Source organism: Mycothermus thermophilus (genome assembly GCF_041956435.1).
Source record: "Mycothermus thermophilus strain CBS 625.91 unplaced genomic scaffold VTJ04scaffold_1, whole genome shotgun sequence".
NCBI classification, from domain to species: domain Eukaryota; kingdom Fungi; phylum Ascomycota; class Sordariomycetes; order Sordariales; family Chaetomiaceae; genus Mycothermus; species Mycothermus thermophilus.
Window position 1 is genome coordinate 859,372 of NW_027191427.1, and position 18,845 is coordinate 878,216.

Sequence of the window (18,845 nt, forward strand, 5' to 3'; positions counted from 1 at the left end):
TCAGAGCTGCACATAGTATAAACTATGTCGGTTCCAAGTTCAAGGCAGTCGGTCCGGTCAGGTCTGTCTTGTGTACCCCGTGTTCAATCTAACACAACCACCTCTCTGATTCATCACCCATTCGCTGGATATTGCATGCATGCGCCGTTGAGGCACACCACTGGAGAGCCAAGGCCACGCTTCCGCTACCAAACCGTCATCCTCCACCATCCTGCAGTTGAGCTCCGCTCGGCCTGTCTCCCTCCCGAGACCCCCCCCCCTGCCACTTTACCAACGACTCGACAACTCCAGGTCTCCGAGACCCCAATCCCCCGCATGCGGAAGCACGCGCAGCATCCCCATCGCACAGTCTTGACTTAGACTTGACATCACCGCTTGCTTCTGCCTCCTCCTTGCATGTCTGGAGTCCAGCTTGTCCAGCTTGATCAACGAACAAGACATCAAGCTCCTCGACTGTGCACCGTTGGCTAGAGGCCAGGCCAGCACCCACGACCGGGATGCTGGTTGCTACCTACCCCACAATCTTCCTCGCGAGAACCGTCTTCTCACGACGCTAGTCGCCTGGCCCGTCCGCAAGTGATCCACACCCAGTGAAGGGTTTGGAGCACCCTGTCGTAGCCTCCGACCCCAGTCTTTGCCTCCGCTCTCCGATTTCTCTCTCTGCGTGCCCCCAATCACCGTCAACCTGTTTTGTTATTGGAGACGGACGCCGCTGGATCCAGCCTCGACGCTGCTTTTCCAGCAAAAGTTTCACGACGTCAGTAAAAACAACCGACGAGATCTCACCCACTCTCAATCCTTCCTATTATCTCCTCCCTACCTCTTTCATTGACGGGACCATTGTCGCTTCTCACCATCCACCTTTGCCCACCACTCACGGCCCCGACGTCATCAACAGGCTTCTTGGCCCAACCTACCATGGGATAGAGACACACACCTCCATGTAACGCCTGGTTGAGCTGCAGTCTCGAGACAACGCCGGATCGAGTGGAGACGAGCCGTGGCCCTGGGTTTTTGGTTTGCCTGTGTGGGGTTTTTTGGTTGTAAATCACAGATCTCTCTTTTCTCCTGCTTCTTGCTCACCGGCGCCGAAGCCCGCTGTTACCTTAACTTCCGGCCCCCCTCCCCCTGGTGTGGCCGCCCGCCATGTCGCCCACCCATCCCCAAGTCGAACCACAGACCTACCCATCCGTCGACCTGGAATTCTCTCCAACCTCTGGCGACCCTGACGCTAACCTCGTCCAGCCCGGCCTCAAGCTGGAGGGGCCCAATGACGCATTGGATACCATCACAGCTGCCGGAGTCACCACTACTACCACCGCGACTGCTCCCGCTCACGACATGGCCGACGCCGCAGTCCACTTCGGGGACTTCCAGTTCCCATACCCCAATCCATTGGGGGACTCACCGATGAATGGAATACAACAAGGCTACGATGATCACGCCCCAGACGTCTTCGGCACACCACCGCAGCCAGCATCCATCTCGCCGATGCAGGACCGCCAGGACTCGGTCGCGTCCATCACCGTCCAGACCTCCGCGTATCCCGCCACCAACACCACCGCCAACGGGCAACGGCCCTCTCCCCAGAACGAATCCGACAACGGTACGCCGTCGAGCAACACCAATGGCGCCAACCTGCTAGAAGAGCCCATGTCGGACGAATTCGGGCTTGCCACGACCAATCCGTCCGACGGCGTCGATCTTGGATCCAAGAAAGGCGACAAGGCCGACAGCAGCGCGCCCGCCTGGAGCGAGCTCAAGACCAAGGCCGGAAAGGAGCGAAAGCGCCTGCCCCTCGCCTGCATCGCCTGCCGCCGCAAGAAGATCCGCTGCTCGGGCGAGAAGCCCGCCTGCAAGCATTGCCTGCGCTCGCGCATCCCCTGCGTCTACAAAGTCACCGCCCGCAAGGCCGCCCCCAGGACGGATTACATGGCCATGCTGGACAAGAGGTTGAAGCGCATGGAGGAGCGCATCATCAAGATCGTTCCCAAGGCGGAGCAGGAGGCCATCTCGTCGTCCGTGACCCGCGCCGTCGTGAAGCCGGCCATTCCGGGCACCATTCCGGGGAGCGGCGGCAAGTTGGCGGGGACCGGCTCAGCGGCAGCAGCGGCGGCGGCCGCCAAGAAACGGGGCGCCGATGAAGCGTTTGGCCCAGACCTGGACCATTGGGCTCGCGCGCCCTCACGATCGAAGCTCGACGGGCCGAACAAACCGTCTCCTATCCTCATTCAGGAAGCCGAGGAGAGCAAGTTGCTGCTGGAAGGAGGCGATGCCCTCCCCTCCAAGGAGATCCAGGAACATCTTGCCGAGGTCTTCTTCGAAAACATCTATGGCCAGGCATATCATCTGCTCCATAAGCCCAGTTTTATGAGAAAGCTAAAGTGCGTCGCTTCCCTCCTGTCCCTGTTGTCTTGTGTCTGGTGAATATTGACATGCAATCTGCCCACAGAGCCGGCACGTTACCTCCCGTCCTGATCCTCTCGGTGTGCGCCATTGCGGCGCGCTTCTCCAACCATCCCAAGCTCAACACGCATCCCAACTTCCTCCGCGGCGAAGAATGGGCGGCAACGGCCCGCGATATCCTCACGAAACGCTACGAGTGGCCCAACATCACCATCCTCACATGTCTGTTGATCCTGGGTCTGCACGAGTTCGGGACATGTCACGGCGGCCGCAGCTGGGCCCTCGGCGGGCAGGCCATACGCATGGCATTCGCCCTGCAACTCCACAAGGACCTCGAGCATGATCCCCAACGCAACCCCGACAAGACGCAGCTCAGCTTCATCGACCGCGAGATCAGGAGACGCACCATGTGGGCCTGCTTCTTGATGGACCGGTTCAACTCGTCGGGCACCGACCGGCCAACCTTCATCCGCGAGGAGACGCTCAAGATCCCGCTACCCATCAAGGAGAAGAACTTCCAGTTCGACCTTCCAGGCCCTACAGAGACGCTGAGCGGCCAGGTGCTGGAGCCCCTGCCCGAGGACCAGCCGAACCTAGCCAGGGAAAACATGGGCGTCGCCGCGTGGATGATCAAGGCCATCGCCCTCTGGGGCCGCATCATCAGCTACCTAAACCAGGGAGGAAAGGAGCTGGATCCCCATCCTATGTGGAGTCCCGAATCCGAGTACACCAAGCTCCTCAAGCAGACCGAGGATTTCTTGACGGAGCTTCCCGAGTCGCTCGTTTATACGCCCGAAAACCTCAAGGCACACGAGACGGACGGCATGGGCAACCAGTTTTTGTTTTTGCACATCTCGATCCAGCAGAACATATTGTTTATGAACCGGTTTGCCGTCTCGTCGCCGAGCGGCCACTCGCTGCAGGACGTGCCCAAATCGTTCGTCACCAAGGCCGGAGCGAGAGCCTTCGCCGCCGCCAACCGAATCTCGGAGCTGCTCAAGGACGCCGAGTCGCACTTCATCACGGCGCCCTTCACGGGGTATTGCGCGTTCCTGTCGAGCACCGTCCACATCTTTGGCATCTTTTCCGGGAATCCCGCCATGGAGGCCACGTCCAAGCGCAACCTGGCGACCAACGTTCGCTTCCTGTCCAAGATGAAGCGCTACTGGGGCATGTTCCACTGGATGTCCGAGAACCTGCGCGAGCAGTACCGCACCTGCGCAGATGCCGCTCGCCAGGGCAACGCCAGCGACAGCACCAACTCTCCGATCTTCCAGTACGGCGACTGGTTCGACCGGTATCCGCACGGCGTGTCTCAGTCCGACTTCCTCGACCCGGCCATCCACAAGAAGAAGCCAGAAAAGGGCGAAGACGCCGTCCTCGAGCAGAAACCAGAGCTCCATACCGTCGAGGAGTTCTTCACCACCATTTCTCCACAAAACCAAGCCGGAGCCGGCGCCGGCGACAACTCCGCCAACGGCGCCCGGCCCGGTCAACCCAACGCCTCTCAGGTCAAACGCAAATCCATCGTTCGCAAACCCAGCATCGCCTCGCGCGGCAGCGGCGGCGCGCCAGACACACAACCCCCGTCGCTCGAACCTCTTCAAACCGACCTCGCCCGCGCCACCGCCGAGCAGCTCCAACAACACGCCGCCCGCCTCCAACAACACCAGCGCAGCTTCTCCACCCCGAACGGCGCGACAGCCACCACCGCCGCAACCACCACCACCCCAACCACCGGCGGTCCAGCGGGCTCCTTCGGCCCTCTCACCCTCGCCACCGGCCCCGCGGCAGCCTACGCCGCCGCCCATCCGGCAGCGGCCCTCTCCCCGGTCTCTCCCGTCGCCTTTTCCCATCCGCATCACCACCACCACCCCCACGCCTTCTTTGCGGCAGCGGGTGATCCCTTCTCCGCCGCTGCCGCAGGCGGTATCCCGCTAGCCGCGACCCCGACCGCCCCGCACGGCCTGTCGCGGCTCGACAGACAACTCGTCTTCGGCGCATACGGCAGCCATCACGCGCACGCCGTCGACCCCACCGCCGCCGCGGCCGCAGCAGCAGGCGCAAACTCCGCCGCAGCTGCCGCCGCGCTTGGAGCAGCCGGGGGGTTAGGTCCCGGCTGGGCGGCGGACGCCAACGCAGTCGCCGCCGCGGCGGCAGCAGCGGCCGCTGCGCGCCAGCACCACCACCACCACCAGCAACAACAACAAGCTGCTGCGCACGCGGCGCACGCGGCTGCGGCGGTTGGGCATGCGGCGCATGGGTTGCCGCATCATCATCCGCAGCATCCTGCTGCTGCTCATCACGGACACACGGCGCATCCCGTGGACCCGGCCGCAGCGGCGCTGCACGCGGCTGCGTTTGGGGCCGCCGGGGCGGCTGGAGCCGAACCGCCGAGTTCGGCGTGGTTTATGCCGTTTAATATGGAACCGCCGGAGCTGGGACCGCCGACGGAGGGGTTGGGAGGCGGAGGGGGGATTGGAGGAGGTGGTGGGGGAGGGTTGGGGGGATTGGGGAGGGGTGTTTGGGGGGCATCATTGAAAGACTTTGTTGAGTCGGATGGTTGGTTGACGAGCTAGCTGCGCTACTTGACCGGAGGGTGGATGGATGGATGGATGGGAAGAAAGAGAATTGAGAAGAATGGACGAGATGAAAGAGAGGGAAGGACGAAAGTTCTGGCGTGGGGATGGGATTGGAGTTGGGCCTTGCGGTGGGTGGTAGTAGGGGTTTCCGAGGAGATCGGGCCTATGTATACCTCTCTCACCGACACGATGGGAGCTGTTGATTTTCTTCATTTTTCTTGTTTTTATTATTATCTCGGGTTGGTGGAGTTGGAGTATTTATCGTGGTTGTTTCGGGCAAGGTCGGCCGGGATCAGGTTGGTTAGGGTGTTTTCTTAGGAGGGCTGGGGTTGGACACATATTGATATCCCTTTGTCACACGGTATCTGTCTATCTACATACCTAGGTACTACGGAGCATCTTTTATCATGCGGATTCCGGCTGTCTCTCTCTTTTTTCTCTACCCTGATGGATGATGAATGGATGGATGGATGGATGGATGGATGTTGGGCTCGACTGTTGGTCTGTTCGTCTGTCGGAGAGAGGTCAGTTCTGGTGGGGAGTGTTGGGTCGATGGATCTGTGTACATATATCTCTGACGTTCGAGCTCTTCTTCAAGTGCGATGAGTGCGATACCTTAGTTTAAACTTTAGCCTTTTAGCTATGAGGTGCCTACGTGACGGTCTGGCTCGTGTCTGGAGGGTTTGTTGATGGTGCGAATGAGTATAAATTCGCCAACTGCCCGGCATGCGGAATCTTGCCGACCGGTCTCCTGGAAGTACCTGATATTGGATGGAGTTATGGTTGTGATGATGCCTGTGTTGTTGTTGTTATTGGTTGTTCAGGGAAAGAGTTGTCGTGGTTGTTGATGTGGTTAGTAGGGGGGGGTGGGCTTTTGTTTACTTAGCCCCTGATTTTGGTGAATGCGTTGTGGTGGTAGCAACCCGGATTCGGTAGAAAAGGTTTCACGTTAGCTGAGGAGGCTTGGTATATGAGAGATATATGGTCACTCGACGCCTCGAATTGAGACAGAAAAGCACGTCGAGGGTGTTGGATTGATCGAGTCAACCAAAGAGTGATGGGTTGGTACAAACATCTGTCAAAAGATTGGTTGAAACTCCACCCTCGGTAACAACCACAGGGCAGAACCATTTGCAGATCAAGAACCTATGATTGCCAATGGATATACACCAGTAACACTGCCACAACGCCTTCAAAAATGCATATAACTACACAACCTCCAGTTTTACTTTGTCACAGATAGAACCCAAATCACGCCTCCACCCCCTCCTCCTTCTTCCCCTTGTTCTTCTTCGACCTCTTCCTCTTCTTCTTCCTCTCTCCCTCAATAATCCCACTCTCACCCTCGGCAGGCCTCTTCGACGAGGACTCATCCTTGTACTTCTTCTTGTTATCATGGTGGTCGTGGCTGCCCTTGCCCTTCCCCTCCTCGGCCGCAAGCAACTTCTCAAACCCATACGTCGGCCCCGTCTGCTCGTACTCGCGCCCAAACACCTCGCGGCGCCACTTGCGCAGGCGCGCCTTCTTGCCCAGCCGCTTCTTGTCGCGGCGCTTCTTGGCCTCGTCGCGGAACGTGGCGAGCTTCTTGAGGCCGGCGAACTCGTTGAGCGCGGCATCCGACGGCGCGAGCAGAATGTCGCGCGCCGTGAGGCCGAACGAGTTGGGCGACGTCTCGCGGTACCGGAAGCCGCCCAGCATGCCGTCGGCGGTGGGCTTGTTCTTGGAGTTTTGCAGCGCCCGCGGGACCTCGAGCTCCAGCTTGGTGTCGACCAGGGCTTCGATCTTGGCGCGCTCGGCGCGTTCTTGCTGCTTGGCTTTGATGCGCTCCTTCTTGAGTTCCTTGGCGGTCTTGCGCTTCTTGGTTGGCGGTTGTTCGTCGTCCGAGTCGTCGGAGGACTCGGCATCCTCGTTGTCGCCGCCGTCGCCGCCGTCGCCACCGGGCTGCTGAGTCTCGTCGTCACTCGAGAGCGTGATGTTGGGCTTCTCCTCAAAGTCGGGGACGATGTCCTTGATGTCGATGTCGTCGTCCCATTTTGGCTTTTTGGGTTTCTTTTTCTTCTTCTTTTTCTTGCCTTCGCCATCCTCGTCGCTCTCCTCGTCCCCGTCCAGCGACATGTCGTCGGGCTCGGCGTAGTAATCGTCGCCGAACCGCTTCCGCATCTCCTCCTCCCACTTGTCATTGTCCCACGCCTCGTCCAGCAGCTTCAACCACTCCTCCTCCTTGAGCTCCTTGCCCTTCAGGCCGGCGGCTTCCTTGATCTTCTTCAGCTTCTCGGAAGCCTCTTCGATCTTAAGGCGGCGTAGACGAGCACGCTCCTGTTCGCGTTCCCTCTTCTCGGCCTCCTTGCGCTCCTTCTCGAGGGCTCTTTGCTTCTTGCGGCCCGTCAACTCCTGCTTGCGAACGGACCGGGCGGCGGCCAGAGTACGCGAGTACGTCTTCAGAAATTCGTTGGTCTTGGCCGGGTCTTCAAATCGCATATTGTAGGCATGCTCGAACTCGTCAGCCAGATCGTGGGCGTCATCTTCGCCCTCATCAGACTCAAATGCTTGCCACTTGGAGGCGACGCCTTCGGCAGGCGCCCAGGCCCTGCTGGCCATGAACTTCTCGAGAAACTCCTCCGGGTTCTTGTCGGCGTTGGCAACGTCTTCTTCGGTAAGGACGATGTTGGGGCGGCGCGATGGGTGGACGCCGTTTTCGTCGAGCTTCTCTTCCTCCTTCTTGGCGGGCTTGATGAAGGCGTCATCGTCGCTCCAATCCTCGTCGTCGTCGGCAGCCGCGGCGGCAGCGTTGATCTCGGAGATGATGGATTTCTTGATGTCCTCCTGCTCCTGGGCGTACGTCTTGGGAACGTCGGGGGCGGTACTGTCATCATCAGCACCCACATCTCCACGCATGTACCGCTCACGGTGGTAGTCGCGCAGCGTCATGGGCTTCTCCTCCTTGCGGGTGGGCACCGAGTCGGGGTCGAAGGGCTTGTAGAAGACGGCATTCTTGTCGTAGATGCGGGGGTCCCTGTTGCGAATGGCCTGGAGGGTGGCGGAGATCTCGGCATCCAGCTCCTCGGTAATCAGAACGGCATCGTCGTCCTCGGTCTCGGACTCTGACGACGATTCGGATTCGACGTCGAGGCCGTTGGTCTTGTACTTTTCCTGGAGACGATGCAGCTCCTCGCGCTTCTTGTTGTGCTCGAAGCGACGGGCGTACTCCTCGTTGATCTTGAGCTGGATCTCATTCCCTAGAGTGGCGCCGCCATCCTCCTGGTCGTCGTCGCTGCTGCCGCTGCCGGAGTCCGAGTCGGAGTCTTCAAACAGAGATTTCTTTTTGGGAGGCACGTCGTCGCCTTGTGGCGCGCCCTTGGCGGGCTTAGCCTTGACGGAGGCCATCTTCAAGGCCTGCCGAGTTGATCAAGCCTGATGAAGGCGATGTTCGCGAGGGGTCTGTTTGGAATTGGACGAAATCCTTCCAGTCAGCGCCGCTAAAAATCAGAAGACAAAGCGAAGGAGACGAAGCAGCAGAAGTTCACTTTTGTTTCGAACTTTTTAGTGGGGCTGCTGCGGGCCGGATCCACTTGGCGGACGTTCGCCTGGCCCGTGCGTCATCTGGTCTTGGCGCCAGGTCTTGGCAGATTTGGCAGCTGGGACATGACGCTAAGCCGAAAATGGACTTTACTGGGTGTGTCGTCGCATGCATCCAATGCAGCATCAGGTCGTTCCTCGTTGTTGCTCTGGCGGGACTTTGAGCGGCCCGGAGCTTGCCTTGCCTTGACTTGCCTCCAACGTTTGCCTGCCTGTCGCCTATCACGTCACTTCAACAACGGTTATCGTCTCCATCCCAACAACACCCACTCCCACTCATCGCAAACAGCGCTCGCTTCGCTCTGCAAACCCCGCCACCGACACCCTCGTACAATCTATCGACAGACACCGAATTCACTCACCATGGCTTCCGACGCCCCGAAACCCAGCAGCAGCGTCAAGCTGGTGCTTCTCGGGGAGGCCGCCGTCGGAAAGGTCGGTCGCCCTGCACTTTCAAAAACATCCAAGATTCGATGACGGCCCTGCTAACAGTCCTCTGCCAGTCCTCTCTCGTCCTCCGTTTTGTCAGCAACGACTTCCAGGAGAACAAGGAGCCAACAATAGGAGGTATGCACCATGCGCGCTTAGTGACCCGAGCCAGTCCTCAAACGACATGCTAACCCTGCCAATAGCTGCATTCCTGACCCAGAAATGCAATCTCCCCACGCGAACCATCAAGTTTGAGATCTGGGATACCGCCGGCCAGGAGCGCTTCGCCTCGCTCGCCCCCATGTACTACCGCAACGCCCAAGCCGCCCTCGTCGTCTACGATCTCACCAAGCCCACGTCCCTGATCAAGGCCAAGCACTGGGTCGCCGAACTGCAGCGCCAGGCGTCGCCCGGCATCGTCATCGCCCTCGTCGGCAACAAGCTCGACCTGACCAACGACGGAGCTGGGAGCGGCGCGGGCGCCGAGGGTGCCGGAAGCGACGCCGCGGCCGAAGACGCCGGCGATGCCAGGAAGGTGACGACCGAGGAGGCCAAGGAGTACGCCGACGAGGAGGGTTTGCTCTTCTTCGAGACCAGCGCCAAGACGGGCTACAACGTCACCGAGGTGTTTACGGCCATCGCAAATGCCATCCCCGAGACGTCGCTCAAGACGGCCCGCGGGCCCGGGGCGTCGCATGCCGGGCGCTCTGAACAACAGAGGGTGGACCTTGGCAGGCTAGATGAAGGGGCGGGCAAAAACGACTGTGCTTGCTGAGGCGAGATGGTGAAAAGGGGACCAGGCGCGAGTCGGGCGGTGGCAGGTCGTTTGGAATTCTTGCATGGGTGTACCGGGGTTGGTCATACTGGGCTGGGTATCAGGAGTAATCCGTGGTTTTGGTGGTCCTTTTAATGTTTGTTTTCAATCAACTCCGTACCTCTAGACATGGAGGTATCTGCCCGTTCCACTGGTTGACATGGTCCCAGCGTGTTGTTCTCCCGATGAGGGCATGGGCGGTGTTCTGGGAAACGGCTGAAGCAACCAACGGGCGGCTTAGGTAATTTGGAGAGCGATCAGTTTGTAGAACCAACTCTACCTTATTTACGCTACGAGTACCTCTCGGTGACTCTGCCTGCTGTATGCACATACCTTACGTACCTAGGCTGTGACGACATCGTCATCATCGCCTGAGCTGAGCGAGCTGGAACTACCGTGTATCCTTGGCATAGCCCACACTGTACTACCACGTAGTAACAACGTGTAGAGACACAGTGTCCATTCCATCTCAACTGTCCGCCACGTGCACCCGGAGCTCCACTCTGCAGAGTGCCTGCGGCATCTTGGAGCCGGCGCCAAATTTTCGCTTTCTTTCCTCCACCCGACCGACCACCAGCATCCAATCCCCAGAAACGCGCCGCCATCCACAGGCAGCCACGCCTTCAACGCCCCCATTGCGCGGCCGTTTCTGGCAACCATCGACTTCACAGCACATCGCCGTCATCATCTCACCGATTATCCATTCTACGACATCACACTTTGGCCAACCTTCCACCCTCACCGACCAGTCGTCACCAGTTTCTTGCCTTGCGACGCGAACAGCGACCTCGGCCATACGAATCTGCAGACATCGACTCCACGCGTCGTCCACCACTCACACACCTCCCAGACTTTGCCATTTGCGCCAGTCCTCCATGACATCGTCCGCCTAACCTCCAATCCCACCCTCAGACGTCTCTTCGTCACCCCGGCAAGGCGCGCGCCTCTCCTCGTCTCAACTTCTCCCCCCCAACAAAATGGCCGCCGCCCTGACCCTCACCGAGGCGCAAGCCGAGCTCATCAGCTCGCTGCCGCAGGAGGACATACCCGCTAAGTTGCGCTGCGCCATCTGTAGCAAGCTGGCTGTCAACGCCTTCCGCCTGCCCTGCTGCGAGCAAGCCATCTGCGAGTCGTGCCAGGCTACGTTGCCGACCTCGTGTCCCGTCTGTGAGCACGCGCCACTGTCCGCCGCCGACTGCAAGCCGCACAAGGCCCTGCGAACGACCATCAAGGTGTTTTTGCGCACCGAGGAGAAGAAGAGGGAGTCGGCCAAGCCGAAGGAGGGATCTGCCACCGCGCCAGTCACGCCTGTCGAGCCGACGCCGACTTCGACCGTTGCGCCTGAGATTGGTTCTGAGAAGGGGGTGGAACAGGAGAAGGCGGTGGAGAGTGAGCAGGCTGGTGTGGAGGAAAAGGGTTCTGGAGCTGAGGAAGCGGAAGGCCAGGAGGCCGAAGATGTGGGCGCAGACGGAGATCATCAGGGTCCTGCAGAGCAAAATGGAGCAGATGAGGTATGGGCAACTCTCATCGTGGGTCGCTGCATAAACTTGACACGCTGACAAACCACATCAGGAACATGAGCCTCGTGAGGACGGGCAAGAAGCTCCCGCCGAGGGAACGTCGACCGAGCTAGTCCCAGCCCAGGGTGACTCCGAGCTTGCCGAGAACGGCCCTTCCGAGGCCAAAGAAGGACATGACGAAGCCGAGCCCAACGATGAAGACGAAGAGAACGCTGAGCAGCAGTCCGGTGCGCCCACGGCCCCTGGCATGAACGGCGCGTTCCCCCCGGCCGGCTTCGGCCCTGGGTTTGACCAGATGCCGATGATGATGGCCGGATTTGGTGGTTTCCCGATGATGGGTACGTCGACTCTTTTCTTACTCATTCGTTAGAACCATCAACACATAACTAACACCTTTCCAGGCATGCCCGGAATGGCCATGGACCCGATGACGATGCAAATGATGATGAGCGGAGGGTTTCAAGGCATGGGCATGAGCGGCATGAACATGAACATGGGCATGGGAGCAGCAGCAGGCGGCTACGGAGGCGCTGAGTCCGAGAAGAACTGGAGCAACGGATCGCAGCAGCAGCAAGCTCAAGCTCAAGGACAGGCAGCATCATCATCCTCATCATCGTGGAACGTCGGCCAAGATAATTTCAATCATCCAAGCGCTTCTGCTGGCATGGGCAATGGTGGTGATTATGGCTCGTTTAACAACCCTGGTGCTGCTGCTGGTGTTGGTGTCGGTGGTGGTGCTGGTCCTGGCTTCTTCCAGACAGGCTTCTTCAATCCACAACAAGGTAATTATGGCCACCACGCCAACCAATTCCATGACTATCGCCGGAATCAGTTTGGGGGGTTCCGCGGTGGTAGAGGCCGAGGCCGCGGTTGGGGATACGGCGGCGGTTACGGCCGCGGAGGGTATTACCAGCAACAACAGTACGGCTACGGCTTTGGCGGAAACATGGGCGGCGGTTGGAACAATGATCAGCAGCAGGGCTACGACGCATCGTATCAGAACGGTCAAGGCGACTTCCAACAAGGTACCGGCGAAGGAGCAGAAGCGGAGGTGGATGAGTTCGGCCGCGCCATCCGCGCCGGCAGCCAGCAGCGGCAGGACGGGGCTGGTGGCGACGAAGCCGCCGGCCCCCGCGACGGAAGCATGCCGCCCGCCAGCCTCCCCGCGCCGAACCCGGACGTACCCCCCAATGCGCCCAAGGGACCGCGTGCCATGCTCCAGGGCTTGCCGAATACCAGCTACAAACACCTGCAAGCGCGGGGGTGGGTGGACGATGGCGGACGGCCCACAGGCATGACGCCGACGACGGGCCAGACGTACAGCGCGGCCGGCAGCACGACGGGGACTGTGACCGGTGGTGGTGGCGGTGGTGGCTCCGGTGATCGTGACCGTGAGCAGCGCGGTCGGTCGAGGAGTAGTTCGCCCGGCGCGCGCGGCGAGGAGTCGTCGTCGTCGCATCGCGAGAGGAGGAGACATCGTCACTCGCGCGGACGGTATCGGGAGGAGAGTAGAGATCGGGAACGCGACCGCGATCGCGACCGCGAGCGGTATAGGGACCGAGATCGCGATCGAGACCGTGATCGTGACCGTGATCGTAGGGACAGGGATCGTGATCGCGACAGCCGTAGCAGGAGCCCAAGCCGAACCCGCAGTCGCAGCCGCAGCCGTAGCTACGAGCGCAGCAGCAAGGACCACCACTACCACCACCGGCGGAGCGGCAAGCGGCAGCGCTCGTACTCACCGACTGCGGAAGAGGAGGAGGAGCGCAGCCACCGCCGTCGTCGGTCCGAGCATCACAGGAAGCGCTCGCACGCGGCCGAGGCGGAGGAGGTGGAGGAGCAGCAGTATCAGCCGCAGGTCCAGGCTGAAGAGCAAGAGGTTCAGTTCGAGGCCGACGAACGGGAGCGGTCGCCGAGGTCTAGGTCGGCATCTCCTGCCGCCGCTGAAGCTGAAGTTGAAGTCTACGACGATGACGCAACGAAAGAGCGGTCCGGACACCGGAGCAGTCGGCGCGAGCGGCGCGAGCGGGACAAGGAGAGAGATCGCGAACGGGACCGCGAGAAGGAGCGGGATAGAGACCGTGATCGCGATCGCGAGCGAGGCAGGGACCGAGACCGGGATCGCGATAGAGAGAGGGATAGGGAGAAGGATGAGCGCCGGCACAAGTCGTCGCACCGGTCGTCGCATCGAGACAAGGACGACGAGCGCGAGCGGGAGCGAGATCGGGATCGGGATCGCGAGCGTGACCGGGCGCGTAGTGATAGGTACCGTGACCGCGAGGACCGCGATCGCGACAGGGAGCGTGATAGGGAGCGTGATCGTGAGCGCGACCGGGACCGGGACCGGGACCGGAAGGAGCGTCATCGGGATCGTGAAAGGGAGAGGGATAAGGATAGGGACAGGGACCGCGAGCGTGATCGGGATCGGGATCGGGATCGCGAGAAGGACAAGGATCGCGACAGGGACAGAGACCGGGAGCGTTCAAGCCGTCATGATCGCGATCGCGACCGTGACCGTGACCGCGACAGGGAGAAGGACAAGGACAAAGACAAGGACCGACACCACCACCACTCTTCGTCTCACCGTCATCGCAGCAGCAAATCCTCTGCCGCAGACCCAGACTATGACGCCTCTACCGCGGCAGCAGCTGACGACCAAACCCGCCCGGGCACCTCCTCCGGCACAACAACCAACGACTTCCCACCCCCACCTCCACCCCAAACCACCACCAGCAGCACCTCACGCCGCTCCTCAGCCCTGGGCCCGCTCGAAATCAAAGGCGCCGCAGCAACTACAGCTACAGCTGACAGCCGCCGTTCGTCCACCAGCAACGGGATCAACGGTACCGGTAGTGGCGGCGGAGGGCTAAACAGCCATCAAGACCCGCACGCCGAGGAGCGGGCGGCCCGCGATCGCGAGAGGCTGCTTCGCGAGACGAGGCGCATGGCGACGCTAACGGCGGGGTTGGCGGGGCTGAAGAGGACGAGGGAACGGGAGAGGGAGAGGGAAAGGGAGAGGGAGGAGAAGAGGAGGAAGTCGAGGACTGAGGAGTGATGATTGGGAGGCAAGGAGTAAATACTGTCCTTCGGACCTAGCAGATGTGGACTCTCTGACTCTCCGATCTGCCTCGATGGTGGAATTGGGATCTTCATGCCTATCTTACTTAGCTAGGGAGTTAGATGGCTGATGCTGGAGATAATAGCTCTGGAAGTGGGGTATGGACTGGGTCCAGGCTCAAGGTCCAGGTCGAATGTATAAAACGTGCCATGACATTCAAGTTTGGGGAGGTGGATGGTGGTTGGTTTGTGGTGATGTTTTTGTTTGCATGGTATTCCGTACATATGGCATTGCATTTGCATTGTTTTGGTGGGGGGTTGTTGGTTGGGGTACAGCGGGGGTTTATTGTTGCTTGCATGCTGCATGCGCGGGTGGATGGGTTGGGACAGCGAAATGGTAAACAACAGTGCATCGGTCCTTGAAGTTGAAGCGAAGTCAAGGAGACAGAAAAGACAAATAAATGCTTGCTTGCATGGTAGCGGGCGGACAGACGACGACGAGCATGAGAGGACAAACATGAGTGTATGAAGTTTGTTGCTTGTACAAGTGACTTAACGAGGTGTATGTGTCTATTGTTTCCTTCTGATTTCTTCTTAGTCCATAGCAACTCAGACCAACCTTGCTCGATCTTGTCTGACCTTCTGATATGTTCCAGCTTAAAGAAGTAACCTGGATATTTTGGCATGTTGATAGCTGTCTCCAACTGGAGGATTGGAGGTTGTGGAGTCATGACATCAGCCATGCCTCCTCCTCCTCCTTCAACAAATCCCGTCCGACTGGCTTGTCACCCTCCTCCCGGCGACGGGAACTGGCTCCGCAAACGCGGGGCAGCTCCATCCGGCTGCAGGATGCATTGCACGGGACTGAGCGCCGGGCCGGGATGTGCCATGTGCGAGCATGAGCCTCCAATGACACCCCGTTGACAGTTTCGACCCCGCGCAGACTACACTAGTACTATGTATCTATGTTACCTTGCTAGGAAAGGAAAAGAGGCCACGGGGTCTGTGTTCTGGCGGTGTCAGTCCCTGGGGTATCAGTCTGCATATTTTCCCAGAAGTTTTGTTTGGATGTTTGGCGCTGAGACGGGGGTTGTCAGAGGGAAAATGGGGAAAATGGGCGCTGGGCTGATGGCATGGGAAAGTCGTCTTATTCATCACTGGACTGACTAAAAAGGCAGCCCCGCTACTCGGAGCTCAACCCAATCGGGCATTCCACTTTCACCTTCACCTGCACCTTGACCTCTGTTCATCTTACTCCAACCTCCAACTCCCACCTTCACCTCTCGTCATTTCATTTTCTCCATTTCCATCTCCATCTCTCTCCGGCCAAGTCGCTTTGGCCTGACGTCAAACTGCCATCATCAAGATCCAAAGAATCCTTCCATGTAGACCACCACCATGCGTCCTCTTTCTGGCCATGACGCTCACGGGCGTCGCTCCTCCAACACCGACTCTCCCTCCACCTTCCGCCTCCCTTCTGCCGCCCCGATGACTTTCATGATTGCCTCGGAGGAATCCGCTTCTTTTTCCTCCTCTCCGATGCCTCTGCCTCCGCATCTCCGTCACAAAGGCGGCCATATACCCCATTCCGAGCCGCCAGATCTCCTCCCGAAACCCCGAGCCGGAGTCGCCTCCGCGCCCCATCACGACGCCGAGAGGGTTAGGGATCCAGTCGCACCGTCTCCGCCTTTCCCTCCGCCTGCAACCTACGATGTTTCCACAAGCTCCGGCGACTTCCAACGACCTGTATCCCCTCTCTTCCGCTCCGCCCCCGAAGGTCCCAGCCTCTCGCAGCCTTTGACTCCCATCCTCTCCGGCCCCGCGTCTAGTTCGGCACTCAGCAGCATGTCCTCGCGCCGCAACTCGCTCTGCCTCTCCGAAGACCTGCCCAGCCGCGCTCCCAGCACCCACAACGACGATGAGGTCGCCGTCGTGGATGACGACGACGAGGACGACCAAGAGGGCGGTGTGCACCACCGCGGCGGTGGAGAAGCCCCCGCGGACCGGGGGGTCGGTGCAGACCCCGGCACCGCTAGCTGCTCGTTCATGATGGATAGCGGCAGCGCTCCGCAGCTGGTCATGCCCAGCATCAAGATGCCAAGCCGCCGGCCGTTTACGGAGGATGGGAAGCGCATGGGAAGATTGAAGGTGTTAATTGCGGGCGACTCGGGAGTAGGGAAGACGACACTTGTCAAGGCGATTGTTCAGTCGTGCGAGCACATTGTGCATGTTGATCCTATCAACCCCTCCACCGGGCCCTCCACGCCGGGCGCGCGTGCGCACAGCTTACGGCGGCGGTCTTCGACAAAGACGACCACGGGCACCACGGCGATTACCGAGATTTACGCCAGCACCAAGCCGTATCCCGAGTGGTGGTCCGAGGTGGACGACTTTCGCGTCCTGCGCCGGAGGAAGAGCCTCGGCGATGCGGTGCTGGACCGCAATATTTGCTTTGTCGACACGCCCGGCTACGGAAGCGGGTCATCGGTGAGTCGTGTAGCGAATGCGGTCTGCGTGTCGAGCTAACGAGGTCGGATCTGCAGTCCATGGACACCATCGCCCCCGTGGCGCAATACATCGAGGGGCATCTGCAGCGCATCAGCTCCAACATGCTCACTGATGGGGACCTGCTGAACCTCGTGGGTGGTGAAGGAGGAGTCCAAATCGATCTTGTTTTGTATCTGGTTTCAAATCGTATGGCACGCACACTCTCGAGAGAGGTGCGGAGAGAGAAGGCTGACATATATTGTACAGGCCTTCGTCCCGTCGATATTGAATACCTCCGGCATCTCGCCCCCTTGACGAATATCATTATCCTTTTGGCCCAGGCCGATCTGATGTCCGCCGAGCAGGTGGCGGCGAGCAAGAAGCAGATTCAGCATCAACTCCAAGAAGCCGAGATCCGTCTGTTTTCCTTCTCTCTCCCGTCTCCCACCCACCCAGCCTCAGAGAACACCGACACCCATGGTATCTACGCCATCTCCAGCATCGCCGGCCCTGATCACGACACCATGGACGCCAGCCTGCTCATGTCACCAGACTACGTTCAACCCCTCATCCCCTCCGAGCTTTCCGTTCTTGTCTCCCACGTCTTCACCCCCAACGGCATCGCCTGGCTCCGCCATTCCGTCGCGCGCAAGTACGTCCAATGGCGCAAAGCCGCCGCAGCACTCACCTCCGCCCCTTCCTCCCCGTCGCCATCCCTTCCGCCCTCGCTCTCCCGCCACCAGACCGCTATCCCACCACCCTCCACCAGCCACAGCCTGTCCTCCTCGCAACATTCCTTCGCCCCGACTCTTCTATCATCCGCCTCTCCCACCTCCACCGCCGCCGCTTCTCCTTCGTCCATCCTTGGTGCTGGCAGCCCAGGAATCCCCGCGACAAGCTACGCCCTCGCGCGTCTCGCGGACCACACCCAGCGCGAAGAACGGCTGGCGCAGGTCCGCCTGGCCAACTGGGCCGCCGATCTGCAGCGCAGTCTGGCGCGCGAGAGGGAGGAGTATGCGCGCCTCGCCCGCGCCGAGAGGGCGATGTGGTTGGCCGAGAGGCTGGGGGAGTGTGTGAGGGAAGGAGGGTTGGTTGTGCCGCCTTCTTCTGAAAGGGAAGGGGAGAGGGAGGGACGGGAAGGCAGGGGAGGCTTGAGGCCGTCACCGTCTATTGAACCCGCTGGCTCTGGGTCGCAGCGGCAGCAGCAGCAGGTGGGGAGGTCACGGACCGGCGGCGGTCGACCTGGAGTGAGTCGGACGGGGACTGTCATTGCGCCGCCGGCGGGTCAGATGAGGAATGCGCAACTGCAACAGCAACAAAAACCCCGCCGGGGGATGGCGGCGGGTGCCACGGCTGCGCAGAGCAAGCAGGACCCGCTTGGGTTGTTGGATCTGGCGGACGATTTGCGGAGGAAAGGGATCGCGGCGTTGGAGGTTATTGGGGGGATTGGGGTCCTGGGAGGGCTCGCGGTGTGGGTGGCCAAGAATGGATTAGGTGGGTTGAGTGTGGTGAGCGTGCCGAGTGTGAATGTGAATGTGCCCGGGTGGGGGTGGGTGGTGGAGGGGTGGAAGGGGGTTGTTGGGTAATTTTTCTCTCTTCTCTTCTCTTCTCCCCTCTTCATTTTTTCTCCTCTCTTTTTTTCTTTTGGTTGCCCTGAATTTGGGTTGGTTCAATCATTTGGGGGTTTGGTGTGGTTGGGTTGGGTTGGGTTGGGTTGAGGTGATGATCTTGGACTATGAGGCGATGGGATGTGTATATGATGAGTGTACATGATGTGTCTGATGGGGTCAGGTCAAGGTTCGGGTCCAGGTTGTGGTTGTTTTGCCTTTTGGATCTGGTGAGGTTGGGGATTATTATTCTTATTCCGTTTATACGGGGGTTTATCTTGAGATCAACAATATGGTACTAATGAGTTTCTTCCCTTTCCTTCTTTTTTCTATGTGCCTTGGGTTTTTCGTTGGGGATGGGATGGAA

General features: G+C 59.8%; 5 protein-coding genes across 5 annotated transcripts; 4 read left to right on the forward strand and 1 right to left on the reverse strand.

Moving 5' to 3' along the window:
- Nucleotides 1–1,146: 1,146 nt before the first annotated feature.
- Nucleotides 1,147–4,985, forward strand: VTJ04DRAFT_304 (uncharacterized protein; the record flags this gene model as incomplete). The annotated part of the gene is made up of 2 exons (XM_069360896.1): nt 1,147–2,384; nt 2,453–4,985. The coding sequence occupies 2 exons, from the start codon at nt 1,147–1,149 to the stop codon at nt 4,983–4,985; spliced, it is 3,771 nt and encodes a 1,256-aa protein (XP_069222914.1).
- Nucleotides 4,986–6,239: 1,254 nt separating this feature from the next.
- Nucleotides 6,240–8,372, reverse strand: VTJ04DRAFT_305 (uncharacterized protein; the record flags this gene model as incomplete). Its single annotated transcript, XM_069360907.1, has 1 exon — nt 6,240–8,372. One exon carries the CDS (start codon nt 8,370–8,372, stop codon nt 6,240–6,242), a length of 2,133 nt encoding a protein of 710 aa, XP_069222915.1.
- A 555-nt stretch (nt 8,373–8,927) lies between these two features.
- On the forward strand, nt 8,928–9,768 carry VTJ04DRAFT_306 (uncharacterized protein; the record flags this gene model as incomplete). The annotated part of the gene is made up of 3 exons (XM_069360918.1): nt 8,928–8,999; nt 9,068–9,131; nt 9,197–9,768. The coding sequence occupies 3 exons, from the start codon at nt 8,928–8,930 to the stop codon at nt 9,766–9,768; spliced, it is 708 nt and encodes a 235-aa protein (XP_069222916.1).
- A 1,016-nt stretch (nt 9,769–10,784) lies between these two features.
- On the forward strand, nt 10,785–14,382 carry VTJ04DRAFT_307 (uncharacterized protein; the record flags this gene model as incomplete). Its single annotated transcript, XM_069360929.1, has 3 exons — nt 10,785–11,318; nt 11,380–11,665; nt 11,729–14,382. 3 exons carry the CDS (start codon nt 10,785–10,787, stop codon nt 14,380–14,382), a joined length of 3,474 nt encoding a protein of 1,157 aa, XP_069222917.1.
- Nucleotides 14,383–15,782: 1,400 nt separating this feature from the next.
- On the forward strand, nt 15,783–18,457 carry VTJ04DRAFT_308 (uncharacterized protein; the record flags this gene model as incomplete). Its single annotated transcript, XM_069360940.1, has 3 exons — nt 15,783–16,871; nt 16,928–17,078; nt 17,139–18,457. 3 exons carry the CDS (start codon nt 15,783–15,785, stop codon nt 18,455–18,457), a joined length of 2,559 nt encoding a protein of 852 aa, XP_069222918.1.
- Between the last annotated feature and the right edge of the window lie 388 nt (nt 18,458–18,845).